The sequence below is a fragment of the Raphanus sativus genome, chromosome 5 (assembly GCF_000801105.2).
Source record: "Raphanus sativus cultivar WK10039 chromosome 5, ASM80110v3, whole genome shotgun sequence".
Taxonomy (NCBI): Eukaryota; Viridiplantae; Streptophyta; class Magnoliopsida; order Brassicales; family Brassicaceae; genus Raphanus; species Raphanus sativus.
This window is the reverse complement of record NC_079515.1, coordinates 4,387,389-4,408,041: the sequence shown is the minus strand read 5'-3', so window position 1 is coordinate 4,408,041 and position 20,653 is coordinate 4,387,389. Positions and strand designations below refer to the sequence as shown.

General features: G+C 35.0%; 6 protein-coding genes and 1 long non-coding RNA gene across 7 annotated transcripts; 3 read left to right on the top strand and 4 right to left on the bottom strand.

Annotated features, from left to right (window-relative positions):
- Positions 1-314: 314 nt before the first annotated feature.
- Positions 315-2,756, bottom strand: LOC130512568 (uncharacterized). The gene is made up of 10 exons (XM_057010675.1): positions 2,610-2,756; positions 2,204-2,441; positions 1,993-2,089; positions 1,798-1,922; positions 1,639-1,723; positions 1,402-1,546; positions 1,229-1,284; positions 903-1,026; positions 629-838; positions 315-506 (listed from the first exon to the last, which is right to left on the bottom strand). Exons 1-10 carry the CDS (start codon positions 2,754-2,756, stop codon positions 315-317), a joined length of 1,419 nt encoding a protein of 472 aa, XP_056866655.1.
- Positions 2,757-3,866: 1,110 nt separating this feature from the next.
- On the bottom strand, positions 3,867-5,895 carry LOC108858000 (uncharacterized). Its single transcript, XM_018631996.1, has 7 exons — positions 5,749-5,895; positions 5,432-5,510; positions 5,230-5,326; positions 4,662-4,791; positions 4,407-4,588; positions 4,193-4,316; positions 3,867-4,103 (listed from the first exon to the last, which is right to left on the bottom strand). The coding sequence occupies exons 1-7, from the start codon at positions 5,893-5,895 to the stop codon at positions 3,867-3,869; spliced, it is 996 nt and encodes a 331-aa protein (XP_018487498.1).
- Positions 5,896-8,277: 2,382 nt separating this feature from the next.
- Positions 8,278-10,186, top strand: LOC108857978 (E3 ubiquitin-protein ligase PUB24-like). The gene is made up of 2 exons (XM_018631977.2): positions 8,278-8,655; positions 8,978-10,186. The coding sequence occupies exons 1-2, from the start codon at positions 8,316-8,318 to the stop codon at positions 10,057-10,059; spliced, it is 1,422 nt and encodes a 473-aa protein (XP_018487479.2). The 5' UTR covers positions 8,278-8,315; the 3' UTR covers positions 10,060-10,186.
- A 19-nt stretch (positions 10,187-10,205) lies between these two features.
- On the bottom strand, positions 10,206-14,111 carry LOC108836370 (T-complex protein 1 subunit eta). Its single transcript, XM_057011243.1, has 14 exons — positions 13,906-14,111; positions 13,563-13,823; positions 13,333-13,458; positions 13,055-13,258; positions 12,468-12,637; positions 12,242-12,377; positions 11,880-11,996; positions 11,648-11,767; positions 11,468-11,566; positions 11,287-11,376; positions 10,944-11,031; positions 10,758-10,846; positions 10,534-10,608; positions 10,206-10,453 (listed from the first exon to the last, which is right to left on the bottom strand). The coding sequence occupies exons 1-14, from the start codon at positions 13,918-13,920 to the stop codon at positions 10,367-10,369; spliced, it is 1,677 nt and encodes a 558-aa protein (XP_056867223.1). The 5' UTR covers positions 13,921-14,111; the 3' UTR covers positions 10,206-10,366.
- Positions 14,112-14,510: 399 nt separating this feature from the next.
- LOC130495243 (uncharacterized) lies at positions 14,511-15,579 on the bottom strand. The gene is made up of 3 exons (XR_008934515.1): positions 15,469-15,579; positions 15,112-15,239; positions 14,511-14,972 (listed from the first exon to the last, which is right to left on the bottom strand). It is a non-coding gene; the product is annotated as an uncharacterized LOC130495243 (long non-coding RNA).
- A 52-nt stretch (positions 15,580-15,631) lies between these two features.
- Positions 15,632-17,385, top strand: LOC108861662 (syntaxin-121). The gene is made up of 2 exons (XM_056986671.1): positions 15,632-16,319; positions 16,752-17,385. Exons 1-2 carry the CDS (start codon positions 15,770-15,772, stop codon positions 17,210-17,212), a joined length of 1,011 nt encoding a protein of 336 aa, XP_056842651.1. The 5' UTR covers positions 15,632-15,769; the 3' UTR covers positions 17,213-17,385.
- A 1,820-nt stretch (positions 17,386-19,205) lies between these two features.
- LOC108861663 (floral homeotic protein PMADS 2-like) lies at positions 19,206-20,530 on the top strand. Its single transcript, XM_018635590.2, has one exon. It carries the CDS (start codon positions 19,328-19,330, stop codon positions 20,279-20,281), a length of 954 nt encoding a protein of 317 aa, XP_018491092.2. The 5' UTR covers positions 19,206-19,327; the 3' UTR covers positions 20,282-20,530.
- Positions 20,531-20,653: the final 123 nt, after the last annotated feature.

Sequence of the window (20,653 nt, the reverse complement as noted above, 5' to 3'; positions counted from 1 at the left end):
GTTGATGGACATCACACACTTTATAAAACTGTTGAGCATGGTTAAGTCTTGTCATTGCCAAGGTAAAAAGTTAAACTTTTATTGCATGTCTCTAGATATTCTCAAATGTCAGTTTTCATTTAGGAATTCAAGAATATGAAAAGTTCAAGGAATGAATTTAACATAGATTTATTATTATAAAATAAAAGAATAAAAGTTGAGAAATTTTAAAACGTGATAATAAATCCCAAGGAAAAACAGTTGCGTTTCATAAACACTTATTATGAAAGTGAAATAATAAAACCAAATCAATAAAATCAAGACAATCCAGCTCATCATTTGTTGCGGTAGTCACTTTTCTTTAAGCTTAGTTCTTCATTGCTCATCTTTTCTACTTTGATAATTTTTGTAGGCCGCGTCTTTGATGTGGAGTTGGTGTCTGTCAGGTCTCCTAACTCGTATTGTGATCGCTTAGAAGGAGTCTTCGCCAAGCCAGAACTCTCGTCACTGTAAGTTAATAGGGATCCCTGTATAATAGAACAAATCAGCATTTATAGCTATGAGGTAATATATAAGTAGATTATAATAGCTACTCGTATTTATTAAAAAATACTTACACACGGAACAAATATAATCTGATTAAAATTACCTCAGAAACAGAATGTGTTGATGCCCCGGTCTCTATAATAGCATCTGACTGGGAATCAACCATTAATGTGTTGTAGACTGACCACACTTTTAGAACCTTATAAATTTCATATCCCTTACTGATGTTATCTTTTACCACATCAACACCAAACTTAAATGTCTTCCCAACAATATCGATGATACATGGAGGCAACATCTCGGGATCCTCTAGCTTATAAACAAAACAAAGGAATAAATTTATAAATCTAAATAAAAAAAAAACACAAACAAAATACCTCTTCCAATGAACCATCCAAAATTTTTTCAGCTTTAACTCCTAACAATGGGGAAGCAATCCAATCAAGAAGAAGCAATTTTGTTTCAGCTGTATCATCTTTAACCTTCAAATGCAGCTTAAACCTAAAAATAAAATTCCACATGAATATTTATATCAATTATTATGAAACATTATACATGAACTTGGGACAGAAAACAATACTTTGGTCCAACATTTATCACATTCTGGTTGCACTTTTCACACCAGAATTCAGGTGTATTGTTGATCGGTTGATCTAGATCTTTATAAGTCCTTGTTTGACACAATTCACACCCAAAATAATACCATGCATAGTTGGTATCTATAGCATAGATTGTAGCCACAACCTTACATTTTCCAATCTTCAAAAAAATACACATAAACATAATCAAAATTCAGAATCGCATTATACAGGATCACGATAAATTGAAAATTGGTTTCAAAAATATAATTAAGCTAAAAGAGTGTTTAATTTATACCTGGGTAGAATTCAAAAGCTCAGATACGGTTATATCCTCTGTCTGATTCCAAGTGTCCATTTTTTTTTGAACGTTAGGAAGTGAAAGCTGTTTTCCTTCTTCAGATGTCTCAACCATACTCAAATTATCACCATTAAGTTTGAACCTATATATAATTCGAACACTAATGATCTAGTAATATTGACATATAAATACTTATCCAAAAAATTGTATAGGTTTAAAGGGTAGAAAATGTACATTTCTTTAAGCTCCTCGACTTCTTTGATGTTGGGATCAAAAATCAATTGCGACGAATCATAAGCATTAGACACTTGGATTTTACCTATAAAAATATTTAATAACAAAGTATTAATTCTTGATACTCAAATCAGAATGCATAACAATCAATTATTTCACCTCTAAATGAACCGAGTTTTGCAAATCGGAGCAGACACACAACAACTCCAAATTGTGCCTCTTCTCTATGAGAATCCATAATTTCAGCAAACTTACCCCACAAACAACATGCAATTCGTTGATCGCTACAAAAAGGAGGTTATAATTAGTAAGACCATTAATAAACAAATAATATATGAATAATAACATCTATACTTAATGTCTCTCAAGTTGAATTCAATTTTCTTCCTCTCCTTTCCAACACAATTGAGAGTTTGAAGCTCTGAGACATCTATGGCCTGACCAATAATATCTAAAAAAAAATACAATACAAATTAGAATAATGTATAATGACAATAATAAGCAACAGAAGTAGATTAAAGTATCTTTATAATATTACCTATCAAAAAATCAGAATCCATTTTACCAGCGAGAACAGAATCAAATGATGCTAATGCAAGGAACATGTCATCGTTTTCCACATCAGATGTCTTGATAATTGTTTGCTTGATGAAAGTGATCTTGTGGATGTTATTTGTTGGTCTGAAAGTTTTTCCAGCCGGACTGACTTGGAAGTTCTCAACAGTCTTCCATTCACCCACAATACATTCATCCCCCAATGATTTCATATAATTATTCTTACATGTAGCTTGTATTTTGAAGCCCTGCATGATAACAATGACAATCACTTTAATGTTTAAATATTATTTCAAAATAAATCTCACAGAATAGATAAAATAACACGACAAACCACATTCATCTATACTATATACAGTAATCTATGATTAATGTTACAGTAAAAGAACTCTTTAAGGATGACGAATGACGTATACCTTTTTATCAGCAAAGATGATTTCCATACTTTCCCCAAACCCGGTAAATGATGGTTTCCATGTGTGCAGGACTTTCACATTTATCAACCAAGTCCATTTCCACGGCTTGACCTCATCAAGGTAAACACACTTCTTATTCGAAGACATGATTACAATTGTTTGGAGAAAATGAATGTGAATAACGTGAGGAGAATAAGGTACGTATATATAATGTGGGCGAAGGCCGATATAATAGCAAGATCAAATTTGAAATAGTTAGAGAATATATTGTGATGAAACAAACTTATTGAGTATCAAGTTAGTTTAAGTATTTTAAACATAAATATATTGGTTTTGGCATATTCGAAAGTTGGTTAGACATGAAAAAAATATGAAGTTAGTTAGAGAATAATGTACGTATATATAATATGGGCGAAGGCCGATATAATAGCAAGGTCAAATTTGAAATAGTTAGAGAATTTATTCAAACCAAAAAAACTTATTGAGTATCAAGTTAGTTGAAGTATTTTAAACAGAAATATAGTGGTTTTGGCATATTCGAAAAAGTTGGTTATTTCACATTATATTCTTTTGTTTTAATTTAAACAATATTGAATTATAAAAGAATTTGGGCGGGATAAGATAATAAAGTTATTCGCGTGTTTAATATGTCAAAATACTAACTATCTGAATATATGCAAGTGTTAGAATATTCTGTTAAAAAATATTTAAAATGCACTTAAAAGATCATCTTACATGAAAAAAATATAATCCTAAAAAAAAAGTATCAGTAGATAATATTTGTTTATCTATATGTGTGTGTTAGGCACGCTGCAGTTTTTAATAGACATTGTTATGTTAATTTTTTTACAGAGAGATATTCTGGATGCATGGAAAAAGATTTATATACAGGAGGGGGGACATGAGTTGCATAATATTAAACCATACAAAGGTATGCAACGATTTCTCAATACTATTAGAAACTGATAGGAATGGAACTGATTCTGGATAGTTAGGAAAAATGGGGAATACATGATGATTGTTGATTGTTATGCATTCACTTTTAATAATATCATCTTATATAATTTATATACAAAATTTTAAAAATCAATTTTATTAATTGAATTAAGACAAATCGAAACGAAACACGAATCCAGAATAAGAAAACCTAAAACACATAATATATAAAAACTAAAACCAAAAAAAAAAGCAAGAACATACCAAATAGAAATCCTAAAATAAAAAGCTTAAAAATAAAAAAATTAATCCAGAATCATATCAGCCACTTTTATCAATCCTATTCAAATCTGTGCATTGCTTCTTCCTGGAATAAACTGAGTTCTGGTGTAGAGACTTGGTTCTTTTCCATATAGCATCATTGAGACTCCAAACTTTCATTGCATTGAATGTGGCCAATACATTAGAGTTGTTGTTTTTGTCTACTGAAATTCCAAATCCATAAGATTTCCCAACAATCTCGACAATCTCAGATGGCAACATATCTTGATCTTCAACCTGTACATATAATTACAAAAGTATCGTTTACGTAGTAATAACTAAATAATAATATTAGGAAGTATTATTCTAAGTAAATAATATATCACCTGGTCAATCAAAACATTCACAACTTTTGATGCAGATTTTTTCACAATATATGTTGCAACAGAGTCAGGTAGAGTAAATTTTGTTTCACCGGTTTGATCTTGCACAAGCAAATCAAATTTGTACCTGAATACAAAGTAGAGCACAAATGCATAATGTTAGAAAAAACAAAAGGTCACACATCTTGTCATGTTATTTTAAACTTAAAATTTTCACCTTGGTGAAACCTTGGTAACATTATGCTGACAAATTTCACACCACCAATTTGGCACATCCGATTCACCAAATACAATACGTGGTTTGACAACCTTACTCTCGCAGACAACACAAGCACAATACCACCATCCATCCGATGTATCAATGGCATAAACTGAACAAATTAGTCTGCAATTTCCATCCTATAAACAAAACAAAGCAGTATAAAAATGATGTTTGAAAAGAATTATCGTTATACACACAATAGAAACAAACCTTATCAGATCGTTTCATCTCTTGAATGGTTAAGAAAGGAAATTGAGACCATTTCAGGGGCTTTTCATTGATCTGTAACTTGTCACTGATATTGTTGTTCTTATCAAGGACGATTACATCTTGACCAAACCTACAAACAAATATTAGGATAAATTATATACTGCAGTTTGTTAGAATACTTTATATTGTATATGAGATACTTGCTTTTGTTTAAGTGCTTGGGCGTCTTTGATAGCTGGGTTTATAAACACCAAAGTACAATTAAATGTGTTGTAGACTCGCCAATAATCTGAAAAAAAAAACACAATTTATGTATCAATATGAACACATAATAGAAAAAATAATTAGAATCCTTATCATGTTCATTGTATAAAATACCATCATATTTGAATATTTTGGCAAATCGAATTAGACAAATATCTCCATTTTTTGGTTTGGCATCTTGAATCAAAACCTCAGCCAATTTACCCGAAATGCAGCATTTTAGATGATGGTTGCTGAGACAAAAAAAAATAGTTATGAGATATATTATAGCGATACGTTTAGAGATTATATATAATAAACATACTTGATATCTCTCAAAGTAAACTCCACTTTGATTACTTCTTTCCTTGCCCCTTGAACAATATCGTTAGATCCAAAGTCTAAGATCACTCCAATGACATCTGTTATGCAAAATGTTAGTTAAATTTTTCAGAACATATATAATATAATGAGAAAAAATCATAAGCAAATCACAATACCAATAAGAAAACGATTATCACGCGAACCATCTATAATGGTGGAAAAATCATGGAGATCAAGGAACATGTTGTCGTCGCATGTCAAGTTACAGTCCGTAATTGATGTCTGAATCATGAACTCAATTTTGTAAACATGGTTGGAGGGTCGATTCATGCCGGATGCAGCACTTAATAAAAAATTGGTAATAATTTTCCATTCACCGACACCACATTGGTTCTCAAATCGTTGCATTAGCTTCTGTTTGCAAATTGCATGTATTTTGACACCCTAAAAATGACATTTGCGGGCTTAGATCATATATAAAAAGCATCAAAATAACGTGAAAAAGTAGGTTCGAACTTACGTTTTTATCGGCTAACACCATTTCAAGACATGCACCAAACTGATGACTGAATGAAACCCATTTATGAATCACTTTAACAGCAACTCTCCAGCCAGATTTGTAAGGCTTGATCTCACTTAAAGTGCTCAATTTGATTATCGAATCCATGATTGAATATGAGGATTAAAAGCTTTGATATTTTGAATGGTTAGGTAAGGTGTGATGAAGAGTGATATTTATATAGGCGTAGACGATGGGAAGATGAATAGATAGCGTATATATAAAAAGGCTAATATTTAGGAATATTTACACAATTTAAGTTAAAACAAAATTTACTATTGGTATTTTCAAATTGTTTAAGTTGTTATGATTATATTGTGTATCAAAATGTATCTGAAAATACGTTGGAATTAGATATGGTTGGCAATAAGTAAATCGAATATTTAAAAAATTGGATAATAATTTGGAATATGCTATGGATATTAACGATTTGAGATCATTTGTTAAGCAACGATTATAACGAAAATCCGGCTGATGATTGAATTGATTAACAACGTTTTTTAAAAAAAAAAAATCACTTAAATAAAAAGCTTAGATTAAAACATAATGCAGTGGCATTTCAAAGTAAATACTTTCAAAAACCAAGGGCACCTCAAAAAAGGGCCTTGTGTTTTAATAGTATAGATATAACATAATTAAATATATATTTATTCTCTAAATATTTAAAAATATTTATAAATTAAATTATTATAAAGTATTCGAACTAGTCAAAAGTATTTGAAAATATTCAAATATTTTTATACGAAATATCCAAAATAATCTGAAATATCTAAGAAATTATTTTAATTATTTGATATTTTATCCAAAATACCTAATATGAATTGTCCGAACTATCCGAAATAAAAAAACTGCAACCAAAACCAAATGAGAACATTTTTCTGGATATTTTTCGTTCCTAGTATTACTATCGAAACCAAACTAAACTCAACTATACTCGAACCGGAAATAGTTAGGTAGTAAATGGATCTTCTAATCCCTTATTTAAACTATCCGGTATCTAAAATATTTGAACTGAACCGATACCTGAAATGTCTAAGCAAGGTTGTAACTGTGGACTATTGTGGATAATTGATTGAGTTTGTGATAAAACAATTTTGGGTTATTAGAGGGTATACATCTTTCTTTTTAAAATGCAACCATTGTGTAGTTATATCACAAGTCTCGATGTGTGACGGGACTCACCACTAATATTCAAACAAAATAAACTCTCGTTTGGCATTTTCTATCCAAATGGTAAATTTAGAAATTAAGTAGTGTATAGGACATGATCAGTGCCGGTCCTAGCATTTTGTGGGCTGGAAGCTAAAATAATATATTGGGCCTGTCGATTTAACACATTTAAGAGAGGAAAAGGAAAATTTAATTTAGGCTTGGAGTAATACTCGAACTCAGGACCTGTTCTCAGTGCAGTAGTAACCACAACCAACTCAGCTGACGGACAACAATACAAAAATGTGGCCGAACTTATATTTATTTTTGGTCGGCCGGAAGCAGCTGCTTCCTTTGCTTACCTTCAAGGCCGGCTCTGGACATGATCTTAACAAACAAAAAAGGACACGATCTTAACGCATGTTCTCGGTCGTCAGGCGCATAATAGCCCAAATGGTCTCCACTTGGTTGCCTTCTGGTTAAAATATCTCCCAAAGGTGGGCCAACTAAAGACTCTTAACTCTCAAGTCTCTGTATATGTCGTATATTTTAGAAAGAAATGCATTTTCGGAATGTTCTACTAGTCCCTTATACAAGCCAATCGTATACGATGATGTGCACATATACCAGACAGCGGATAATATTAATGGACACGACCTTAATGCGCATAATTTATTTTGTCATTAGCTCTCTGTGTGGCACGATTTGATTTGTCACCCACTTGATTTCTTGATGTGACGTTTAATTTGTAGATCTTATTATATCGCAGCCAGTCTTAATAAGAACGTGGACTTCGCAACTTATTTTTTGGATGTTTGCAACTTATAGAGTATATAAAAGATTTTAAGAAATGGAATTGCACGTCTTAGAAAAATTATGTTGACCTCCAAGGCTCCAACTGACAAACATAAAATTTCCCTGAATTCTAATAATTTTTTCTTTTTCTTCCTGTTGAGAATATTTTTTCTTTTTGCCGACCAGCCAAAATCAACCTAGTCAAAACAAAAGAAATAAACTATCTTATAGACTCCTAAGTCCTATGTAGTAATTATCGATATTTCATAGAACATTGTCGAAATATAAACATGTTACTAACCCTAAACAATTAAAACTAGAGAGAGCTTTTATGAAAAACTATAGTTTAAACGATTTACATGCATGATTAATGATTTCATTGACATAAAGAAACATACACGTGTCTCTGTCTGATAGTCTAAAAAACATATGTTAGTGGAATTCAAAGCGAAGACCATTCAGACAAAGTCTGTCCTCAAGTAAACGCAGCCGCCATCTCTTACCGTCCAACACTTGTTATATACTCATTTATTATATTATTTATTATAAAACCATATTATACGTTTTTGCTTTTCTTCACCAAAATGGATCATGAAGAGGAGGAGATTGAGATCCCTAATTACTTTATCTGCCCAATCTCACTAGAGATTATGAAAGATCCAGTCACGACCGTTTCTGGCATCACTTACGACCGTAAAAGCATCGTTCAGTGGCTAGAGAAGGTCCCATCGTGTCCCGTAACGAAGCAGCCTCTTCCTCTAGACTCCGATCTTACACCTAACCATATGCTTCGCCGTCTGATCCAACACTGGTGCGTCGAGAATGCAACGCGCGGCGTTGTTAGAATCCCTACGCCTAGAGCTCCTCTAGGGAAGCTTAACATCGTCGAGGAGATCAAGAATCTCAAAAAGTTTGGACAAGAAGGTACTGTGTCGGTTTTTTCCGTTTTTTTTTTCAGTTTCCGGTTTCAGATAATTTGATTTGGCAAATTTTTGTTTGGTTTCAGATAAAAAAATACAAATATCAATGTTCAAATTTGGTTTTATTTAAGAAAAAAATATTTTCGCTTATGATCAATAATTTGATTGACTAGCACCCTACGCCGATTTTCAGAACATTGAAAAATATAAGTAAACAAATTGTTTCATTTGTACCAAATTCAAGTTCGAAAATCGGTTTGTTCAGCTTTAACTTTCTATAACGATCGATTAAGATTGATAGTTTTTGTTCGGTTTAAAATGAACAGCCTTGAGAAGAGAAGATACGTTAAAGAAGCTTGAAGTTTTGGCTATGGAGGGAGAGAGGAATAGGAGACTGATGTGTGAAGGAGGTGTACATAAGTCTTTGATCTTGTTCGTAGTCAAGTGTACTAGTGAAGAAGAAGAAGAAGAAGAAGAAGAAGAAGAGGAGGCACAACGTCGTACCAAAAGGCAGCTAGACGAGTCTCTGCGTCTTCTTTACTTGATAGGTGTTCCATTAAACGAGGCAAGAACAATCTTGATCGAAAATGATAGAATCTTGGAATCGTTGACTTTGGTTTTAAACCAACAAGACTTCCTCAACAAGGCATATACTATTGTCCTCTTAAGGAACTTAACTGAAAATACATCCTCTCATATCGTCGAGAGATTAAGCGCCGAGGTTTTCAAAGGCATCATAGGGTTTCTCAAGGATGTGGTAAGTAGTTTTAATCGCATAAACCCTAGCGTGAGTGCTACGGTGCAACCATCAAACTCTAGAGTGAGAACGAAGGCGCCATCAGAACTTGATCATGGCGTGGTTATTAAACAAGCTGTGACCGCTGCATTAACGATTCTTCTAGAGACCTCTTCTTGGAGCCGGAACAGAACCATCCTAGTGGATCTCGGTGCGGTCTCTGAACTCGTTGAACTCGAAATAAGCTCAACTGGCGAGAAGAGAACCACTGAACTTGTGTTGGGAATCTTGTCTCGTTTGTGTTGTTGCGCAGATGGCAGAGCCGAGTTTCTTGCCCACAGATTGGGAATCGCGATTGTGACAAAACGGTTGTTGAGGGTTTCGGCTGCAGCAGACGATAGAGCTCTCTCTATACTAAGCACAGTATCCAAATACTCGCCGGAAAGCGAAGTGGTGGAAGAGATGGTTAGCGTCAGGACGGTGGAGAAGCTTTGTAAAGTCCTAAGGATAGACTGTAGTTTAAGCTTGAAGGAGAAAGCGAAAGAGATACTTAGAGATCATTTTGATGAGTGGAAGAAATTTCCATGCGTCGATGTTGCTTTACTTACTAAGCTTTTAAGCTCTTCACCCAAAGATCTACTCACTGAGTATTACTCTAGAGTTGGTGTTTAGCACTTTTTTTCATTTTGTACCGACAATTGTATGAATACAATGAGAATCGATCCCTCCACAGACCAATTAGATGGTGTGTATATGGTTAGGAGATACATCAATTGAATTTGATGCAGTGATTCCGCCTCGTCCTCCTCTGATTGGTGTAACAAAAACCACACTGAAATTTCATTTAACAAATTGTATGGACATACGTCAACAAACACACCACGACACTAGCTTTTGATTGTTCAAGATCACCAAAATTCAGCAAAACTAAAATTCAGAGAAAAAAAAATCTGCAAGTTTGCCATTAGAGATTTAAAACTTATCGCCTGCGCATACCACGGCCACGACCTCCACCGCGTCCTCTTCCCATAGCACCTGCGGCAGCATCTCCTTGTGCACTCTCAGACTGCATTTTTGTTTATACAATTATCAACACATTATTTACACACCTTATCAAAACACACAACAGAAGAAAATGATAATTACTTTAGGATTCTTCACGGTTTCATCCACGCTTAGAATAAGGCACGCTGCTTCAGTTGCAGCGTTTATAGCATTAATCTGCCACAACCAAAAGGACACAACCGATCATCAATAAACCTTTCTAAGAAAGATATTAACACAAAATACAAACATTCCCAAGTAGACAGTATTATAAATGGCACAATAGTCCCAAAAACAGAGTATAAATTTGTAGAATCTTGCAACACCTTCACAACTGCTGGTTCCCAGACGAAGTTAGCAAATGAATCAGCGATTCCTCCAGTGTTTATGTCCACTCCATAAGAAGCTCCTTCACCTGTTATAACACAGACATGATTGAATCATCAAATGAGATCACTATGCCTATCAAGACTATTACATCAAAAAGCTTGTGAGCGTGAGAGAAGGCTCACCGCTTTGCATGGCGTGTTTTTGTCTTAATTTATTCAGGACATCAGTTGCATCAAATCCAGCATTGTCACATAGCTGTCGTGGAATGACCTGTAATACACACCACAATCGATGTGAATTTAAATATTTTTCTCAAAGGCGAGGCAAAAAAAAAAAAAAATTTGCCGGCTTTCTATGCATTTGTACATAAAAGAACCGAGAAAACAGAATACACCTCTCCATTATCAATGACCGATAACACAGAACACAGCTACGAAGCTCATTCTTAAATACTAATAAACGAATATCATAGCATAGAAATCAAGAGGGACAAAAGCAAAATATCCAAGTCAAACAGAAGAGTACCTCCAGGGCCTTTGCATACGAGTTGATGAAAAGCTGTGACTTCCCAGCAATTGTTCGTGAATGCATCCTAAGGTACTTGCTTATCTCCATCTACAACAAGAAGGAGTCCCTTTCATTGTCAATGTTATTAACCTATGTGCCAAATTTTAAAATCAAACCATGGTGGGTGAAAGATACTCACATCTATAGCTCCACCTCCAGGCACAACAGTTGAGTTCTTCACAGCTCTTCTCACAATCATAATAGCATCATGCAAACTCCGCTCAGCTTCTTCGATGAACTGCCATTAACGTTGCAAAGAAAGTCATATCAGTGCTGTTTTTTTAAAAAATTTCATTAGCCTCCAATGTCTGATGTATACCTGATCAGCACCACCACGGAGGACAATAGTTGCTGTACGTCCTGAAGGGCAACCACTGAATATGTTAAACCTCTCCCCACCAACTTGTTTTTCCTCAAATATCTCACAAGTTCCGAGAACCTGTACAGTGTACATGTAAAAACAACTGATTCAAAGGAACATAATCAACAAGTCGCTGAAAGCTTGTTAGCATATCTAGATAGCAAGCAGAGAAATTCAAATTTTCACTAGCCTCGGGTATTATATTGTTAACACTTGTCTGAACCGTTCCTCCGGCGGCAGCAGCCACGCGATTAAGATCTTCTTCTGCTACACGGCCAGCGCAGAAAATATCACGATCTGCAAAATACTGCAAAAAAAAAATGCCAAGAGATTTCTGTTAAATGAGAAAATCATTGCTCACTAATACGAATATAAATTACATAGAGCAACGAATTTGATTGATATTTGACGAAATGAAACATCTTCGTACACTAAAACATGGTACCTATAAAAAATCAGGCCAATGTTATTATGCCTCAAAAATGTGGAAACATCTATCAGGAAATAAAGAAAGACGTCAACAGCCAATTGAGAAATTAGGAATCTACAAACCTGAGTAGCTAGATCACCAATAGCCAATCGGGAAAGAACAACTTTTGCTCCACTTTCGACACATTTGTCTAGCTTGTCATAAATGATATTCCATTCTGCATCAACTATTGACTGGTACTGTGATGGATCTGACAGCCTGTGAACAAACGACAGGAGTCAAGTCAAATCAGGCCAAAAAATGATTAATTGAAGGGGACATTTTGACAGAACGAGGCAGAATTCCAACCTAATCTCAGCGTTTTCCTTCTCAGATTTCAACTCCAATTCGATGTTAAGCAGAAGGATTTTGGGATTGTCGAACTTCTTCGGCTGTTGTTCAAAACCCGCATACGAGAATGTCTTTTTGAAGGCCACACCATCAACTAGGAAAGAGTCCCGCATGTTACCACCAGGAACCTGCAGAGAAAACCATACCATTAGCTTACATGCATCATTAACCTGGCTTTAAAATCATAATCACAAATGGAAATTTCCTTTACAGGACTTGAAAATTCCCTATCGAAGACAATCTGTTATAGATGTCAATAATGTGTACAGTGTAGCATATGCCCATTCCCACTACCCCAAATCTAAGTAGAACTTAGAAAACAAATGCAGTGAATAGAGGCGGGATGAAGCAGACAATGCTACTTGTGGTAGAAAACTGCTTTAAATAACGTAAGTGATATCCTATTGAATAGACAGAGTTTTAAATTGCACGATAAACAGAACATAACCCAAGTTTGGGCACATATGTGAATAAAAAATCAAGTAACATGAACTTAAGACCCACCGCAAAGCTAATAAGCTTTAAAAAAAAAAAAAGTCTTTCACCTTTTTGATGCCAATCAAATTAAGCCTGTCGTCATCCCCAATAGCCATAACAGCATCAACAACCATAGTAGCGAAAAACTCCTTCTCTCCACCAATAAGCTTAGAGGAAAGAGTGGTAGCAGCACATTTAGCCAACAAACCTTTCTTCTCCTCCACACTCTTCCCCTCAATGCTAACAGCGAGCTCTTTAACCTTCTCAATTGCCTACATCCTCAAAAACTAGTGATTAAAGGTACCTTAACTTGAATTGCATCAGGAAAAAAGAAAATACAACAAACCAAAGTGCTTGCAGTGCGATAACTCCTAATCAAATTCTGAGAGTGAACACCATCCTCCACAAACGGCTTAGCTTCCTTCAAAAACTCAGCTGCAAGTAGAACAACCGTAGTCGTCCCATCACCAACCTAAACCAACAAAAAAACCAATCAATCAATCACACTTTCTAAAGATCTACAAGCTGAAGATCCAAGATCAATCTCAAATACTGTTACGAAGGCAGATCTCGCACCTCTGAGTCTTGAGATTTGGCGATATCGACGAGGATCTTAGCGGCGGGGTGGACGATATCGAGGAGCTTCATGATGGTGGCGCCGTCGTTGGAAATGGTGACGGATCCCTTATCGTCGTGGATGAGCTTGTCCATCCCTCGCGGACCGAGCGTGGTTCGAACCACATCGCCAACCGCCGTGACGGCGTTGATGTTGCTCAGTATCTGCGCTTTCCCCTGAGAAGTGTCTGTGCCTTCCTTGAGCAGTATGATTTGCGGTTGCTGCTCTCACCAAAAAGTAGAGTTAGTATCTGAACATATATATATATATGTATTCACAGAGAGAGTGTAGATGCAAACTTACCATCATCGACGCCATTGTAGATGCGTTGAGGGGCTACGGAGAAATGGGAGAGATTGGAGTGAAGAGGGGGAGAGAGATTTAGGGTTTATTTAGACGTCGTTGTGTTCAATATACGAGGAGACGAGAACGACCAATGATTTCAGATCTAGACCGGCCGGTCGAACCGATGAATCTGGAGCTTTGCATTTGTGGATAGCCCTCATATTCGGATCCATTTCATTTTTTTAACCCAGCATTTATTCGTGATCTGATATGTTCATCCGAATAATCAATCATCTGATCCTATCCGTAACCACCTGGCTATTCGGTATCTCGGATATTTCAAAAGTTTTAGATTTTGATTCGATATCTGATTCGATCCGGCAAAATAAATAAAAACTATAAAATAAATAAAAAAACAATTATAAACAATAATATCTCATTACAAAAATACAAATTTAATTACTTTTCTAAAAATCTAGTAACTAATTTTAAAAATTTAGTAAATTAAAATACTGTAAAACGTAAATACAATATAATATTTATGTAACTTATATATGTAATTTTAAAAATATATGTATATATATATATATGTATATAACAGATCAAATCGGATACTCGTTCCTTAAAATATTAATATTTGTAATTTGTTTTATTTTTTACGGATATTGTATATTAATAATTCGAATTTTTCGGTTCAAATAAACGGATAACGAATCGAATCAAAAATTACTAATTTTTTGTCCGGCTTTAGCAGTAATATAACTTATGTTAACTAGTTTTCATTTTCTAGTTGACAACAACATTTAGTAACAATAATATAACTTATGCTGAATCTTATAGATAATCTACTATGTCAAAGACATTGATTATAACCATGTATCAGTGGTCAAGTGGTATGTGCTCCTTACTGTTGTCCGCAAAGTCAAGGGTTCGAAGTTACCTCTCGGAGATTTGTTGTGATTATTTTGAGGACTTTTGGGTCCAATACGAAGAAACTCATATCTGTCGTGCGTGGCCACTAGTGACTTAACATGGAATGATCACCAGCCTCTATGAATGTCTTAGTCGGGTTCCTCTCGAGGCATCTGGATACCGGGATCATAAAAGAAAAAAAAAGGACATTGATTATGTATCTATGTTTAAGTTGAAACTCGTAACTCGTGCTCTGTATAATTAATTTTGTGAGCTAAATTTGAAGTTGCATCTTCTTCTAATCTTTCCCACCTTAGTGTCTGATTGTCCTTGGGCCTCAGTTCGGGCCAACTTTGACGGTTAGTGATCTGGAAATTTAGACTTCTCGTTCTTATGTGTGGTTATATTCCAAACGCAGCGTTTTGCTGGTAGCAGGAAAACTAATCAAATGGTAGCAGCAAAACTAGTCAACTCTTCTTGTTTTTGATCAACAAATTTGTCAATTCTTAATTTTATGAATTCGTCAGAGAAAATAGGCCTATGGATAATTTCACATGTCTTTGAAATATCAATAGAAACAATTATTCCCTTCCTTCTCTATATATGTTTTGATGTTTTATTTCAATCTGAATATAGTAACCGTGGTTTGTACTACTTTAAACAGCTTACCATAATTAGACGCTACACGCTTTCGCTTTCACCTTCCCTTCGCCGCCATCATCGTTACTTGCTCGGAAGCTTCAAAGTCAACCATCAAGTCCTCCTCTTTTGACCTCTTCCTTCTAAAACATTTTAACACCTTAAATAATTCATATAGACTTTTCCTCTCTCTCTCTCTCTCTCTCTCTCTCTCTATACCTTCTTCCGTGGTTCATTAAACCGTGCGGTTGAATCATAACGACTTTCCGTTGGATCTGAATCTCTCTTTTTCTCTCTCTCTCTCTCTCTCTCTCTCTCTCTCTTTCTCAATATGAACGATTTATTTTCAAGCTCGTTCACTCGCTTCCGCAGCAGCAAAGAACCATCTCCTCAAGGCACCACCGGAGTTCAGATGGCGCATCCGGCGGGAGTGAACCTCGACAAGTTCTTCGAAGACGTGGAGTCCGTGAAAGAAGAGTTGAAGGAGCTAGATGGTCTCAACGACACGCTCCGATCCTCTCACGAGCAGAGCAAGACGCTTCACCATGCTCAAGCCGTCAAGGATCTCCGCTCCAAGATGGACGCTGACGTCGGAGTAGCTCTGAAGAAGGCCAAGATGATCAAGGTTAAACTCGAGGCGCTTGATCGATCCAACGCTGCTAACCGGAGCCTCCCTGGCTGTGGACCTGGATCCTCCTCGGATCGTACCAGGACGTCTGTTCTCAATGGTTTGAGGAAGAAGTTGAAGGACTCCATGGACAGTTTCAACCGCTTGAGGGAGCTTGTCTCGTCTGAGTATAGAGAAACTGTACAGAGGAGGTACTTCACCGTCACCGGAGAGAATCCTGACGAGAAAACTTTGGATCGTCTCATTTCTACAGGTTAGTAAAATAGTTCTCTTCATTAGCTTCATCAAAAAAGAATTTGTAGGACCAAGAAAATTCTGATCGAAAATCACAAAATAAAAACAGTTGAAAATGATAATAGGTAATGATTGGACGAATAGGTGGAACATTAGTCATGGGCGTTTGGAATATTACAAAACTGAATTTTGTTACATTTTCTAACTTAAACTAATATGTGACTGTTTTATGCGATTTTTTAATCCCACAATATAACTTGGTTGATACTATTTGGAATACCCGGAATAAAATCTGGGAAGTTACAACTATAATTGGTTCTAACATAATGTTAGTTTGTATATTATCTTGTACTAAGTTAATTATGTCTAGTAATTTAAACGAAGTAGTTCTCACATTTTCATATATGAGTGGTGTGTAACATTGGGGGACTATTCTACTGTTTAATTACAGGAGAAAGTGAGAGGTTCTTGCAGAAAGCAATACAAGAACAAGGAAGAGGAAGGGTCTTAGACACCATTAACGAGATCCAAGAAAGGCATGATGCGGTTAAAGACATTGAGAAGAATCTCAGGGAGCTTCACCAAGTGTTTCTAGACATGGCCGTGCTGGTCGAGCACCAGGGAGCTCAGTTAGATGACATCGAGAGCCACGTGGGACGAGCTAGCTCCTTCATCCGAGGTGGAACAGAGGAGCTACATACCGCTCGGGTTTACCAGAAGAACACCCGTAAATGGACATGTATCGCCATTATCATTCTCATCATCATTATAATTGTTGTGGTTCTTGCTGTTGTTAAACCATGGCAGAACAACGGAGGTGGTGGTGGCGGTGGTGGAGGAGGAAGTCAGGCAGCTCAAGGTCAATTGCCACCACCAAGTCCTCCTCAGGCAAGGCGTCTTCTGTTACGTTGAAGTGAGTTTTGTAGTTTGCAAATATATTCTTTCTTTGTAAACCCTTTCATCAAACCAGCATTGTGTTTCTACTTATTACTGCTGAGTTTTCTTGTGAACCACCTTTTTATTTGATTTTTTATTGGGTAAATATCAAATATTTGGGTTAAATAAGAAATCAAGTAAATTATCTATGTTTTTCTTTTATTAAAAAGGGGTTAACCCCGAGTCTATTAAAGACATAGACCTAATCACCAGATAGAGGTAAAGTCCACGGATAGACCCTCTCCTGGGTATTCAAATGAACCGCAAGCAATAGTCTATAACCGTGTGGTCGATGGAGTTTGAACTTGAATTCACCGTATTAAGTTTTTAATTCCTTCAAGTGCTAGTAGACCACCATCACCAGTTAAATTATCTATGTTGAGGGCTATATTGTTTTTTTGTATCGTTTGTTCTTATGCGTGGTTGATGGTTGACGCATATAGTGCATTTCTAATAAAACAAGTAGAGTGGATGCAAGCCAAATACTTATTATTTTAGATATATTTATTATTTAACGTATATTTGTATTTTTGATACTTGGATTGCTTTATATGAGTGATGAAATTTTGGATTATAGTTCTTATTTCAGAATATTTATCCAAAGATATGTTACTTGCTAGTTATTTTTCATATTTGATTACTTGGTATTTCCAATTACTTGTGAATTACTTCAATATATTTTTGAATTTTAGGAATTACTTACTTCATAATATTTTACTAGAGAAATATACGAAAGTTTATTTTATTTAGACTTGGAAAAAACACTGGGAGTTACTCATAACAAAATATTTATATCTATTATATAAAGAATAAGAAAGAACAAAAGACATAAACATCCAGATATGAAAATATTGTTTATTTCTTTGGACACATATTGTTTATTTCTTTGGACACAAATATATTTTCTGATTTTGGGCTTCTGTTCTTAAAACACAATTTTTTTTGTTACAAAATAAGTAATGGATATATCAATTTGAGTCGCAATTTTTTCTGTTATACTTGTTACTTATTTTATATTTGCAATTAATAAAATTTAAACGACTGATATCTAATTTTTCAACAACGAGTATTTAAATATGGATCGATTAACATGTATAAAACAAACAACAAGTATTTGTGTCCAGTCCTTAAAAATAAGGCTAGATTAAGATCAACTGAAAACACAAAAACTATATAAGTCTTTGTATTTTGCAAGTTGGAATGTGATCCTTTTTTCTTTGACAAACAATTGGAACATGGATCTTTGAAATAAAATATGTATTAGAATTTGGAAACAAACATAATCTAAAGTGGAAAGAGATGAAGCATTAGGAGTAAAAAAAAAAGTAAAGTAGAGTAATTTGGCACACAATCAAATATTTTCAAAGTAAGAGTCATGATAAACTATCACAATGACAACATCAATGGTTTCTTAAAAAAATGGTTGTTTAAGATAATTCAGTTTCAAAGAAATAATTATCACTTAGTTACAAAATAAAATAATTATCACTATTTTTTGCTTTTATCATGATACGAAATCGTCTTATTCGCTAGTTTTTATCATTACATGCATGATTTGACAACAATTGTATCTTTTGTTTGATGTAAAATTCTTTTACAAAATAATAAATATATATCACTGAATGTGTTAATTAAATTAATAGATAATAAATTCAGTGTATTGACTATGACCACGAAGGCACGAATTATATTGTTCTTTCGTGTCTGAACATAAATTAAAGTTATGTATAATTGTTAACAAATTAGTTAATATTGACTATGACCACGAGTTATATATTGTTAAATGTTCGATAGGAATGCATCCACTATTTTTGGAAACAAAATTTAACATAATTCTTAGATTTTAAAATTCGATACAGAAGATAACTAACTTATTAGTAAAAAAAATTAAAACACTTGACTGACGAAAAAAATATTTTGGCGTGTTATATGGTTTCACAAACTCTCAACAACCTCTCTTTTTCTACCATAAAAGAAACAGCAAATGCAGTATTTTTCTCACACACAACCCCCAAAACAAAAACTAAACTAAAAAGAGAGATCTTGTGACAAAAAAAAACTAAAAAGAGAGATCAAATCCAAAGAGTGATCATGACAAAGAAGATAAAACTTGCGTTGATGGCAAATGAAAACTTAAGAGCATTATCCTTGAAGAAAAGGAGGTCCGGGTTAGTGAAAAAGGTAAAAGAACTAACAATATTATGTGATGTAAAAGCTTGTTTGATCATGTTCTCCCCTAAAGAGGCTGTGCCAATGGTGTGGCCATCTGCTGAGGCGGCTCGTAACCTCCTCAACGACTTCAATGCCTTGCCAGATTTCTTGAAGAAGAAGAATGAGACGACTCTGGAGTCCTACCTGAAGGAGAAGACATGGAAGGTTCACGAGAATTTGAGGAAGACTCAGAAGGAGAACATGGAGGGTAAGATAGATCAGCTGATGGTGCAACTAAACTGCTTCCGTAGCCGTAAAGTTGATGATCTTGACGTGAAAGAGATCTATTCATTGATCTCTTTCTCAAAGGATGGCATCATGCATTTAAGGAAGAAGGTAGGTTCTGTTCAGCACTGTCCTCTTCGCGATCCACCGGTGTATCCATTTGGAGAGCAAGTCAAGGAGTTTAGGACCACCACAGGAGGCGGCCAGGAACACGAGAGAGCTAGGAAGACTTTTGAAGAGGTGAACATGGCTAGCATTGGTGCTTCAAAGGAGAAGCAAAGTTACTACTTGATGGATGAATGGACTTTCCCATCTTTGAAGCCACCTTCCCCTCGAACTCATCAACAAATCATGATGAACATGGCATCTTACATCAGCAATCTAGACCCTAGATGTTATCAGAGTTATCATCCATATCAAGGAAGTAGTAGCAATGGAGACTATAGTTTGGAGATGGAGCCGGCTTTTCCACCAATGTTGGCCTTCCCTGATTTTGTTGGGCCAGTGTCTCACCCGTACCCTTTTGATTTCATGAGCCATGAGGAACGAAGCAACATCAACAATAACAACAACGCTAACAATGGTTTTGTCCAGAGACACCAGCAGTAGCAAATGGAACAACCGCAGAAGAAGGTAATGTTGGTGCTAGCTCATTTGATCTTAGTTATATGGATTGTTCGGGAATTAACAATCATCATTTCTAGATTTGTAGAAATGTATTATGTTTAAAATTTGGTATTTATTTCTTTGAAACTATGTTTGTGCGGTTGATTTTTTTTTTCTGATTATGTTTCTTTTTTTTATTGCTTTTGAATTTATGGATCTCTATTATCTTGTTGTTTTGAATAACCATGATGTCTAACCAATGTTTAAGAAATCGATAAGCGTGGTTTAGACGTATTATAGAAAATTAATGTTTAGACAAACGTTTAAACCAATATTTCAAATGCTTATATTAACTTTTAAAATATCTGTTAAAAA